General features: G+C 42.1%; 1 protein-coding gene across 4 annotated transcripts in view; it reads left to right on the top strand.

The window, feature by feature from the left end:
- Positions 1 to 11,341, top strand: part of LOC122871882 (kalirin-like) — a 51,357-nt gene extending 40,016 nt beyond the window's left edge. For all 4 annotated transcript variants that reach the window (XM_044187417.1, XM_044187418.1, XM_044187416.1 and 1 more), the window contains 11 exons: positions 73 to 139; positions 341 to 444; positions 533 to 602; positions 2,711 to 2,797; positions 3,465 to 3,557; positions 3,739 to 3,789; positions 4,077 to 4,154; positions 5,087 to 5,272; positions 5,362 to 5,533; positions 5,884 to 6,029; positions 6,156 to 11,341. In XM_044187417.1, the coding sequence (XP_044043352.1) occupies positions 73 to 139; positions 341 to 444; positions 533 to 602; positions 2,711 to 2,797; positions 3,465 to 3,557; positions 3,739 to 3,789; positions 4,077 to 4,154; positions 5,087 to 5,272; positions 5,362 to 5,533; positions 5,884 to 6,029; positions 6,156 to 6,341 (1,240 nt within the window). In that variant the 3' untranslated portion in view covers positions 6,342 to 11,341. The remainder of the gene's footprint in view (positions 1 to 72; positions 140 to 340; positions 445 to 532; positions 603 to 2,710; positions 2,798 to 3,464; positions 3,558 to 3,738; positions 3,790 to 4,076; positions 4,155 to 5,086; positions 5,273 to 5,361; positions 5,534 to 5,883; positions 6,030 to 6,155) is intronic.
- Positions 11,342 to 12,771: the final 1,430 nt, after the last annotated feature.

The raw sequence follows: 12,771 nt of genomic DNA, 5'->3' as shown, positions 1-12,771 counted from the left end.
ACACAATTATAAAAATGTGACTGAGTGAATATTAAAAAAGATTTCAGGTGAACTTTGTGTTTGTGTGTGCAGGTTTGTGGTTAACGAGATGATCCAATCGGAGAAGGACTATGTGAAGGATCTGGCTGTGATCGTGGAGGTGAGACTTTAGACCGGTAGTCTGGTTTATGTTATTTAAAGATTGTATTGTTTTGATAGATTATCAGTTTCACTTGACTTGAAAAAGGGATTTTGAGACGGCAGAAACTGCTCAAATCAAATAAAATGAGTTTTACTGGCGTGAATGTTAAATTGTAAAATGAAATATAAAACATATATCCTGTCTGCGTGTTTCTCTCAGGGCTTCATGTCCAGGTTGGAGGTCAGAGGGATTCCAGAGGACATGAGAGGAAAAGACAAGATCGTCTTCGGCAACATCCAGCAGATCTATGACTGGCACCGCGAGTCCGTCGCACACACATTAATAAAAACACACTTCTTCCTTACTACCCTCACACACTCTCTCACACTCACTGTGTGTGTTTTCCTTCAGTTTCTTCCTGGTGGAGTTGGACCGTTGTGTTCAGAATCACGACCTGCTGGCCGACCTCTTCATCAGACATGTGAGTTTTGCAAAAACTGCAGTCGGATCATTTATATCTTACCGTTATTAGCGAGAGCTTTCACCCATTTTATAATGTTTTACACAGCAGCACAACAGACAGCACATGTGAACACCACTGTACTGTTTGTCACAGCAGCAACAGCAGGAACACTGTACTCAGGCTTGAAAGTAGAGTAGGTGGTAGTAGTAAGTACGCAGTAGTAGTTAGCAAGTAGACGAGTAGAGAGTAATTTGGGCTAGAGAGTGTGTGCAAGCGAGACCAGGTTAGCATATTTTACAAAAGCAAAAGAGAAAACAGCTATTTCATAAACGAGACAAGCACAGGATGTAGGATGCTCCTTTGCAGAACACTATAAAAATGTGTGTTAATTTATACTTAATTAAATTACAAATTAATACACATTTTGATAAGCTAATACATGGAGAAAACGGCATCAACCTCGTGTGTACTCTACTGCCCTACAAAGGCAAAACGCAGTAATTACATATTTGGTCAAAATTAAGTTCTAATCTTTATCGGACTTTCTGACATCTGTTTTACTATATTAAAACATATTATGTTATTAAGTGTTATTTCTGTGAAAACAGGTTTTTAAATTTGCAGTACCAACAAAACAGAGCTAAACACCAAAAACACAGTATTGCAGTATCACTGGCTGTGTATTACTGCCCTCTGGCTGTGTATTACTGCACCCTGGCTGTGTATTACTGCCCTCTGGCTGTGTATTACTGCACCCTGGCTGTGTATTACTGCCCTCTGGCTGTGTATTACTCACCCTGGCTGTGTATTACTGCCCTCTGGCTGTGTATTACTGCACCCTGGCTGTGTATTACTGCCCTCTGGCTGTGTATTACTGCACCCTGGCTGTGTATTACTGCCCTCTGGCTGTGTATTACTCACCCTGGCTGTGTATTACTGCCCTCTGGCTGTGTATTACTCACCCTGGCTGTGTATTACTGCACCCTGGCTGTGTATTACTGCCCTCTGGCTGTGTATTACCCACCCTGGCTGTGTATTGCTGCCCTCTGGCTGTGTATTACTGCCCTCTGGCTGTGTATTACTGCCCTCTGACTGTGTATTACTGCTGTGTATTACTGCACACTGGCTGTGTATTACTGCCCTCTGGCTGTGTATTACTGCCCTCTGACTGTGTATTACTGCCCTCTGGCTGTGTATTACTGCCCTCTGACTGTGTATTACTGCCCTCTGACTGTGTATTACTGCCCTCTGGCTGTGTATTACTGCCCTCTGACTGTGTATTACTGCTCTCTGGCTGTGTATTACTGCCCCCTGACTGTGTATTACTGCCCTCTGGCTGTGTATTACTGCCCTCTGACTGTGTATTACTGCCCTCTGACTGTGTATTACTGCCCTCTGGCTGTGTATTACTGCCCTCTGGCTGTGTATTACTCACCCTGGCTGTGTATTACTGCACTCTCTCCCATAGAAAGACAGCTAACTAGATAGCTAAAGTAAGAGGGCTATATCAAGTGAAAGCTGGCTTTTGAGATAGCCGTGGCTAGCCTAATATTGATGAACTGACATTTTGGTTATTCAGTCTGTTATTCCTCATAATTAAATAAGGCAGCAGCTAAATCAGTTCATGATGGAGAAGAAAAAAAACTCCTGCTAAAGGTAGCAAGCTTAGCATAAAGGTATATAGCTTAGCATAAACATAGCTAGCTTAGCAGATCTCAGTAGCTGCCTACTATAAAAAATAATCAAACTAAAGTTCATTTTCTTAAACAAACTAGTTAAAATGGATCAGAAAGCTGTTGCTATGGTTACCTGCAGGTAAATATATATATAATATAAATATACTACTACACTGTCACAGTATTACACTATGGTAGTATACTGCTACAGTAACATACACACTAAACCATCGCACTACTGACCTGCTGGCTGACTTCCCGTCACCATGGTAACCGCATCTAGACCAGGAGCTGCCAAACATTTATCACTCTCACATGACGGTTATTGATGAGTCAGTCAATCAGTCATTCCTTCAATCAATTAGTCAGTGACTGACTGTGAGAGAATAATGTAAATATTTGTGTGTGTGTGTGTGTGTGTGTGTGTGTGTGTGTGTGTGTGTGCTGCAGGAGCGTCGTCTCCACATGTACGTGGTTTACTGTCAGAACAAGCCGAGGTCGGAGTTCATCGTCATCGAGTACGAGACCTTCTTTGAGGTAACACGTGACTTCCTGTTACATCACTTCTACCTGAAAATATTTTGACATATTTTGTTGTTTGTTTTGTTTACCATGAACACACACACTGTAGTTTATTCTGACTCAGTCCCACACACACCGTCCTGCTGCCCCAAACACTCACTACAGCACCACATCCGCCGCTGGAAATAGTCCCCAACAAATGCACTATGCAGCTGTTTGAGGAAATTACTGAGCCTTTTTAAACATGAAACTATATATTTGTGAGGTGTTTTTAAAAATGTACGTCTTCAGTAGGAACCAATGGGCTCGGAGCTGAGAGCCACAGACAGGAAGTCAGACAGTATTGAGAGATGAACACCAGACTTAAATTTGAAGTGACGTGTAGATGTTTTAATGTATAGTTTTTTTACTCTTTATTTCTCTTCGATTCTGTGTTGGTTTGTGGTAAATAGGGCTGAGAAGAAGCTGTCCTGGTTAAACAAAAGCAAATAAGCAACAATAAAAGTACCTGCAGGCTTCACTAAACGCGTTGATTTTTGAATGGAGTTTGGTGGGGAGCAACAGCAGAAGGCAGTTAACACTTCAGGAGAATTTATGAGTTCTCAGATGAAATAATAAACAACAGACAACTGCTATAAGCTAGAAACTGAACCTGTCTCTCTCTCTCTCTTTCTGTCTGCAGGAGATCCAGCATGAGATCAGCTGCAGGATGTCGATCAGTGATTACCTGATCAAACCCATCCAGAGAATCACCAAGTACCAGCTGCTGCTGAAGGTCTGTGAGGACTTTTTAAGTGAATATTGGATCTACTGAGTTTCTGTCTACATTGCTGGATACACAAACATTAACATTATTGTAAAACTAATTCTGCCTTGTAAGGGTTTATTAAGGCAATAATACATTTTACTTTTATGACATTTTAAACATCTTCATCCTCTTTATTCCTTTTTTTCAGGATTTTCTCAAGTACACGTCCAAAGCAGGACTAGACTGTGAAGAGATCGAGGTGAGTCCCAGTCTCGGTGTTATATATTTCAGTTTATACTACGAGGAACCCTGCATTGTGATTGGCTGTTAGTCTCCTGGTTGTTTAGCTTACAGCCTCTCTCTTACCTTTCGGTGCTGAAATGTTTTAAACATTTAAAGAGCAACGTAACACTTTTTTAGCTTGAACACACTGCTGTTGTCATGGTGATGATGTTAAATGATTTACGCAGGATGGTGAATCATCACCCTGTAGACCATTATCAAACTTTTGCAATATTTAACAACTACGTGTGTGTATGTGTACAGAAAGCGGTGGAGCTGATGTCATTGGTACCGAAGCGCTGCAACGACATGATGAACCTGGGACGCCTGCAGGGATACGAGGTACACCTGTCTGTCTACCTGTCTGTCTGTGATCACAGCTGTAAACAGTCGTAGTATCTGATTAAACATCAGCGAAGACTCTTTTAAAGCTGCTGTAATCAATATTTTTATATGAACAATGGATCAAATGTGAAAGTGTAGCTCTACGGAGCTTTTTAGCCTCTTTTAGCTCCTAGTTTTGGTTTTACTGTGTGCAGTAAGTTTCCGTCACAGCTATTGAACTCATCCCAAAATAGGACAGTTCAGAAACTCACTCAAATTAGTAACACCAGTTGCCATGCTTACACAATCTGCCACATACACCCAACAGCAAACAAACACTAAACAAAGACTCCACAAATTCACTATCTATTACTGGGAAACTGGACCCCAAGTTGGTCTTAAGGAGAGGGGAGTAACATAAAACCAGATGAAGAGTATATTTCAATATTTCATTGCCAAATATTGAAGCTTAATTTCAACGTCGGGTATAGCCAAGGCTAAAAAAACAAACCAACGAGCCCTAACTACAAATAAAACCTCAATACTAATATAAACTACCCAAATTATTAAAGTACAATTAACATGTATGTGTCTACAGCTTGTTGCTCTGCCCCCATGTGGCCAAAAAATCCATTAATGCAGCTTTAACCAAAATGAAAATATAAAGGACCGAGAATAGAACCCTGAGGAACCCCCACAATTATTAACAATGTCAACGGGAAGGTAATGTTGCTGGATGTGTGAGTAGACAGCTGTTTGCTAACATGTTAGCCACAACTACATTATAAGGTGAAAGTTTTCAGCTTGTTATGGACTTCTGCTGCCCCCAAAGGGGCCGAAAAACGAATAATGCAGCTTTAGAACAACGGTGACAAAGTGCTTTATAGAAAAACACAAAAAACAAAGACAAGATGAAACGTAACAGACTCTCACCTGTCTCACCTGTTCAGGGGAAGTTGACATCTCAGGGGAAGCTGCTGCAGCAGGAGACCTTCTGTGTTTGGGAGCAGGACGGAGGAGTTCTGTCTCGCAGTAAAGAGCGAAGAGTTTTCCTGTTCGAGCAGATCATCATTTTCAGCGAACTGCTGCGCAAAGGCTCCAACAACCCGGGATACCAGTTCAAGAACAACATCAAGGTTAGACTGGTTTATACTGGTTTAAGACATGGATCTGTGTTAGACCGGTTTATACTGGGAATAATGATGTTATTTTTGTGTGTGATCAGGTGAGTTACCTGGCGATGCAGGACAGTGTGGATGGTGATCCTTGTAAGTTTGTGTTGTGGTCTCGTGGCTCGGCGGACCGCTTCACACTGCAGGCGTCCTCCGCCAGCATCAAGATGACCTGGGTGGAGACCATCGCCACCCTGCTGGACGCCCAGAACAACTTCCTGTCAGGTGAGTACATTCTCAAATCTCAACAACCTTGAATCTCTGAAACATCTTTAAATCTCCTTGAAATATCCCAAAGTCTTCCTTAATCTTCCTTGTATTGTTGAATCTTGCTGAATCATCTTTGAACCTCCCTGAAAACATCATTGGATCCCACTAAAACGTCCTTCAGTCTACATAATTCATCTTCAGTCCTCAATAGAACATCTTAGGACTCAAGAGGACTTTAGGCAAACTAGAAAAATGTGATTTAATTGTAATTAATTAAAATAATTCAAGTTTACATCTGGATTTGATGTGGTTTAGTTGAATATGAATCTAATCTGATCCTGTTTACACACTGTTTGTGTCCACAGCTCTTCAGTCTCCCATTGAGTACCAGAAGAAGGAGGGTGGGATCTCTGTGACCCGCCCTCTGTCGTCAGGGCGACCGCCATCGGCCCCGCCCACACCCAACGGCCACGCCCCTCAGCCACCTCCTGACATCGAGCAGGACGACCAGGTTCGGACTTCCCCATCCTTACTTTACGTCTGGATGAGCTCTCATACTTGATTTTTAAAGTTGAGATTGGAGCTAAAACCGATTCCAGATGTTTTTGATGAGACCATGTGACCTTTGACCCCTCAGGAGCTGGTGCTGGTGCTGCAGGACTTCGTGGCGGTGCGGGAGGACGAGATCTCTGTGTTTCGGGGGGAGAAGGTTCAGATTCTGGCGTCCAACCAGCAGGGTCAGAGTCTGGTCTACCGGCCGGCCAACAGCGACTCGCCGGCCGCCGAGGGCTGGGTGCCGCGCAGCGTGCTCAACACACACTGACACACACAAATACAAAATAACACACACACACACACACACAGCAGGGTCAGAGTCCGGCTTACTACTAGTACACACACGCTGACTTCAAATACTGCAGGCTAACAGGGCCAGAGGCATGCTGGGAATTATTTTACGATGGTTTTCTTTGCGAGAGGTGGAGCCTCTGATGACGATGGCAACACATCTGTAACCCAAAATATTTGAACAACTGCTGGACTCATTGACATGAAATGTACTGATTACATTCATGTTCCACAGAGGCTCCATCCTAATTCATTTGGTGACCTCCTGACCTTTCCTGTAGCGCCACCATCAGGACGAACTTTCCATTTGACCATGACCATCTTGAACAGCTTGGATTTCCATCAAAGTTTACAAATAGTAAAACAGGGGTCATTGTGTTTGCTTTTACTGGTTTTATTTCCTCCCACTGGTGATTTCTGTGCTCATAGTTCAGAAGTTCACAACATGTAGGATTGTGGGGCTGCAACTAACGATTCCTGCCATAATCAATTAATTTACCAGTTCTTTTCTTGATAAAGTGATTCATCGTTTGTTCTATAAAAAGTCCAACACCCAAAGATATTCATTCTCACATAAGAGAAAGAAAAGCAGAAAATTGTCACAACTGAGAAGTTAAAACCAGGCAGCGTTTGGCATTTGTGCTTGTAAAATTACTTAAATGATTAATCGATAATATTTTTCTAATCTAATCCAACTAATCAATAGTATTTTGTAATCTGATTGGATGCTTATTGAACCTTAAAGACAGGCAAGTAAAAACAGTAGTTGGCGTGGAGTTACCTACAGAGAAATGAGGCATTGAACTTACTCAACATTGTATAAACGTGCTCTGCTGCCCCCTACAGGCAGGGATGACACATGACAACACAGGGATTTTACACAGATGTATTTCTTTCACCTAAAGACGTCCTGCTTTCTCTTGTCAACACGTCAAGTGTTTAAAATCCTGCTTACAGGCTGCAGTGTTCATTGCAGCCACAATATTAAAGTGTTGGACAGAACAAATAATATCTAGATGATTTCTATATTCTTGTAAATGTAAAGTTTGTCCTGATTTTTGGCAGGTGGCCCTTTTAAATGAAGCAGTTAGGGCTGCAACCAACGATTATTATCATTATCGATTAATAGACTATACAACAAGATGTCAGAAAATAGTGAACAATTTCTTGAACGATGTCGATGTCTTGAAATAGACTGACCAACAGTCCAAAACCAAAATATATTCAATTTGCAATTACAAACAAAACAGAGAAAAGTAACAAAAAACACGTCAATTGTACAGCGTACTTTAGGATCAGGCTCGGCGGGTTTCTTCGGATTAAAATCAAAAGGATTTCATGTGTGACATCCTAGTTCCTAGAGTACTTCTCAGGTTTATTAAGTGTACGGCTGCACCGGACAAGTATTTACATGATCAGTTAACCTGCTGATTATTTTCTCGGTTCTATAAAACGTCAGAAAACCCAAGCTAACGTCTTCAAACTGCTTGTTTTGTAAGAAATTATCAATTTACTATCGCATTAGAAAAGCAGCAAATCCTCACGCCTAAATGATTAATCAATGATCAAAATGCTTGCTTTTAAGTTTAATCGATTAATCAACTAATCATTTCATCTCTACAATTAGTGAATTTTCCTTCTAACCTCAGACTGTTTAATTTGACTAACCTGCGAGAAAAACGCAAAGATTCGAAACAGATCCGACAAAATAATATAACTTTCTGTAGCAGAACATGTTTTTCTGTCTTGTTAATCATTTTGTGACCCCTCAGATTAATCTTGCGACCCCTCGGAGGGGGTTGGGACAGACATCGTCGTCCTTTAGGCTCCACATTCACAACTGAGATATTTGTTTCCTAACACACTTTAGGCCCTGATCACCTGCCAGTGTTAAAAGATTGACTACAAACACACACACACACACACACACACACTCCCAGCAGCAGGTACTGTTAGTCTCCTCCCTCCTTCCTGGTGCTTCAACATTCAGCCAAAACACACCTCCGTCCTCGCCTCGTCCAATCAGACGACGCCGTCAGGTCGGCCTCCAGTTTACTGCCCCGAGCAACCAATCGCACTCTGATGACATCACAAACTGTTTCCTGTGGGTCAGTGGGGGGGGGAGACCACATGACCACATCACCACCAACAACAACAACAACAACAACAACAGACTGGGATTCCAGGAAGCTGCGGTTGCCTAGCGACAAGACAATTTAAAAAAAAAAAAAAAAAGCCTCCTGGAAGAGAAGAGGTGAAAAGACCCGTCAGCCAATCAGAACTGAGCTCTCTGCGTGTCATCCTGTTAATAGTGTGTATAAACAGACTGAGGACACACACACACACACACACACACACTCCATACACACACCACAGCTATGATGAAGATGAAGATGATTAATTATGATGATTACGATAATTAAGAATAATAGAATCTGTTTTTCACCTCAATAGAAAAAAAAAGAGAGAAACTGTTTGTCATATCAATGTTTGTGTGTCAGAGAGAGAGTGTGTGTGTGTGTGTGTGTGTGGGTGTGTGTGTGTGTTAGTGACGCCGTCCTGTGTGTGTGTGTGTGTGTGTGTGTGTGTGTGTTTTTTCCACGGACAGTTAGGTGGTGTCCCAGTGTAGCGTTGCCATGACGACTCGTGTTTGCGGTGACACCCGTTTTTTGTTTTTTTTTTTGTTTTGTTTTTTTGTCTTTTTAGCGAACCAGAGCTGCCGCCGTCTGCCCTCCCCTTCCCCTCCATACCCCCACACCCATCTCCACCTGCCACCACCGTTACCATAGCAACCGGCGGCGGAGCCAACATGGCAGCCCCCTTCCCCTCCCCTCCCCGCGAGCGCACAGCTCTGGTTAGTTTGGATATTCTGATTATGCATTTCTTGTTTCTGTATATAGACCAGACCTCCAACTGCTGCCCCACTAACTCTGGACACTGAACCCGTCTGTCTCTCTGTCCGCCCGTCTGTCCGTCCGACAGACAGACAGCAGCAACTCAACCTACTGTGACTGTCTGTTTCTACTAAACCCGAAACTGTAACCTTCAACACGCTCTCTACCTGTCTCTCTACCTGTCTCTCTCTCTACCTCTCTGTCTCTCTCTCTCTGTTTCTCTGGTGCCATTCTCAGACAACACCCCGGTCCTTAAGGAGCTACGCAGCCCGTCAAGTGCACTACGGGGGGGTTAAGGTAGGACGTAGTGCACTACGACGGGTGTAGGGAGAGACACAGCAAACTATAACGGTATTAAGGTGGAACGATGCCTTCAAATGGAGCTTATGAGGTTGTATTGTTGAAACCATGTAGACAATATGTTTGGTGCTGGTTATGTTAAAGGCAACACACACTGGTACGGCAAGCCGGCTGGTTAAAAAAGTGTCGCTTCTCGTGTGTGTTATCATGCGAGACCTTTACACTATGAAGCTATTGCCTCTTAAGGCGTTAATGACTGTATTAAAACTGGGAGAAACCACTTTTTTCATGATTTAGTGGGAGGCCGGTGTGTCAGGACCATTACTGTTGTTAGACTGAAAGTTCAAACGGCAGTCTCACCACAAGTACAACTCAGCAGCTGATCAAAAGCTCCAGAACAGCAAGATTCACGTAAGAGGTCACATTTAATTCAAAGAGGTCGGGCCTGGTGGTGCCATCAGCCAAAAGCTTGGAAGCATCAGACAACATTGTCAAAATTCAACACATTCACACGCCGAAAATGTCCCGAGACGCAAGATTTATACCTGTTGAGATGCAATAACTTGGCGTGTAAAGACGTAAACATCTTGCATGATAACACGCGCGAGAAACTACACGATTTTTAGCCAGCTGGCTTGCCGTACACCAGTGGCATCTCAAGGCGAGATGACCACTGTCCTAAACTGCCCACTCACTAACAAAACGTCCTCGTTATTTAGATTGAAGCGTAATCCATCTTGCGTTACGTTTCATTAAATGACGCGATGTTAAGTGATGTGGCCAGCGTGTGCTGCACTTAGATGTAGCTTAATGCCACATTCATGTCATGCGGGAATTACCTTAATTACCAGTTCCCAACATATAAATAGTGTTTACGTCAACAGTCTGATATATCCAACCTGGCACTAAATACTACAGAAGTGCCTGAAAAAGCAAACATGGCCTCCTCCAGTCCATTGTTCAAGGTATTTAATGGATATAGTGCTTTACTGACCACGCACAGTATTTTCTAACCCTCATACAACCAACTCTGCATTCATAAACTTGTCTTAGTCCAATGACGTGAACACTCGCAAGTCGTCTTTCCCATCCCACATAACATGAACACGGCATTAGTCGGGTGAATGACACTACCTTGTTCCCTTTTCAGGAATGGAAAATGTCTTCAACATGTCGATGTTGTGATTGGGAATGCAAGAGAAAAGAGTAGAAAACTGAGAAAAGTAACGTCTATGGGGTCCAACAATTTTTAAAACGGCAGCAACTGTCGCAACTTGTGAACTTGGAGTGCACCAGAAGGATTTCGGGTGGACTGTAGTGCACTACAAGATGGTGATAGCGCACTCTGAAAGGTGTAAGGAGGAAAGGAGTGCATTATGAAGAGTTTAAGGTGGAATGTGGGGCACTATGAAGGGTGTAAGGAGGAAGGTAGTGCACTATGAAGGGTTTAGGGTGCAACAAAGTGCACTAAGGACTATTTTAGGGTGAAAGTGGCACACTATTAAGAGTCTCAACTCAAACATAGCGCACTATAGAGGGTGTAGCGCAGAAAGCAGTGCACTACGAAAAGTTTAAGGTGGAAAGTAGTGTACTATGGCAGGTTTAAGGTGGAAAATAGTGCACTACGGAGGGCGTAGGGTGCTGTTTGAGACCTAGCCTTGTTGCCGATTGGCAAACTCAACTAACCAATCAAACAGTGTTATTTGTACAGAACTAACAGCTGCTAACTGACTGCTAACAGCTTTCTGTCGTTGTTTGTAATAAACTTCATTTTTCATCCAAACCGATCTGTATGTGGTATTTATTCTTTATGTGTGTGGATGATAGACCATGTGGATCCAGTCTTGTTGTCAGGGGCCTTGGTTCATCAATAAATCTATATATTATTATTGATTATATATGATCAGGGCCTACTGTTGCAGTCTCCTACAACAGGAAGTTTAAGATTAAAGTAACACTGTTCATCGCTAAGTTTGTTCGTAAAGTCCTTCATAAGTTCTTGGTAACTACTAGCTAGTTACAAGCTAACTAGTTAGCTTCAAAGTAGTAAAACTAGCTAGTAGTCACTGCCAGCAGGACCAAAGACAATTTCCCCTTTGGACCATAAAATTGTATTTTATTCTATTTAATAAATTGGGTTCCACCATTAAAACATATGCAGTGTCTCAGCTGGTAAAGACTTTGTGTAAATCGCTCGCTAGGAAACATGGAGCATTGCAGACTAGCTTAGGCTGTGAACGCTGTGGCATGTGGCCTTAGTCGTTATACCTGTCCCTAGAAAAGTAAACATTCAAGTCATTTAACAAAAAATACATTTGTAGCCAAAAATAACAGTTTTAGGGGGACAAATTATGTTAAACGTACCTGACAACACTTTGACTTTGTTGTATTTATACATAGAGAAACATATGTGTAAGTGGCAGTCATGTAGTTTAGCCTGAGGGAAATACATGACAACATGATCGTGTGTCATTATATGATATAATAACGCTAACTTGAAGCTTGAAACTGGGCGTGAACTCCGCTCTCTGGTGTCAAAGTCGCGTTCTTTGAGCACCACGTGAACCATCTACCGATCGTACTGTACGTGAGAGAGAGTCACAGGACTCTGATCTGGAACAGCGACATTACTTTCCCTCCAAAATGCATCACTCAATTCAAATTATTAGTATTTTTAGTCATTAGTAGGACGCAGTGTCGGCGTGGCTCATTATAGAACAGACCTGTGACCTGCAAACAAATCCTGATGAGAGCAACCTTAAAGCAGTAAACTCATTTAACCAATTAAACAGCCGGAGATAGAGCCGGCGAGTCTGAAGTTCATTTATACTCCCAAAACACAAGTTGACTATTAACTAGTTTTGAAATGTTTATTTTTTTGTATTTCAAGACTTTAATCTTAACCAAGATATATAAGTTTAACCCAAAAACCGGACCTAAAGTCTTTAAAAAAGTAGGTATTTGATAAAACATGTAGATTAGCAGCCGTGTAGCAGAAATATGACACTTCGATGTGAGAATTAGTCGATTGACAAAAAAACGTATCTGCAACTATTTTGAAAATTGTTTTAGGGATTTTTTTTTTTAACCAAAAAAGCCAAAAAATTTGTTTCTCAAATGTTAAGATTTGCTGCTTTTCATTGTCATACATGTTAGTAAACTGGACATTTTGGGGGTTTTGGATCAAAGACAACAACTTTTTTCACTATTTTC

Source organism: Siniperca chuatsi, linkage group LG24 (genome assembly GCF_020085105.1).
Source record: "Siniperca chuatsi isolate FFG_IHB_CAS linkage group LG24, ASM2008510v1, whole genome shotgun sequence".
NCBI classification, from domain to species: domain Eukaryota; kingdom Metazoa; phylum Chordata; class Actinopteri; order Centrarchiformes; family Sinipercidae; genus Siniperca; species Siniperca chuatsi.
The sequence above is the reverse complement of the archived record's forward strand: the minus strand, read 5'-3'. Positions and strand labels throughout refer to the sequence as shown.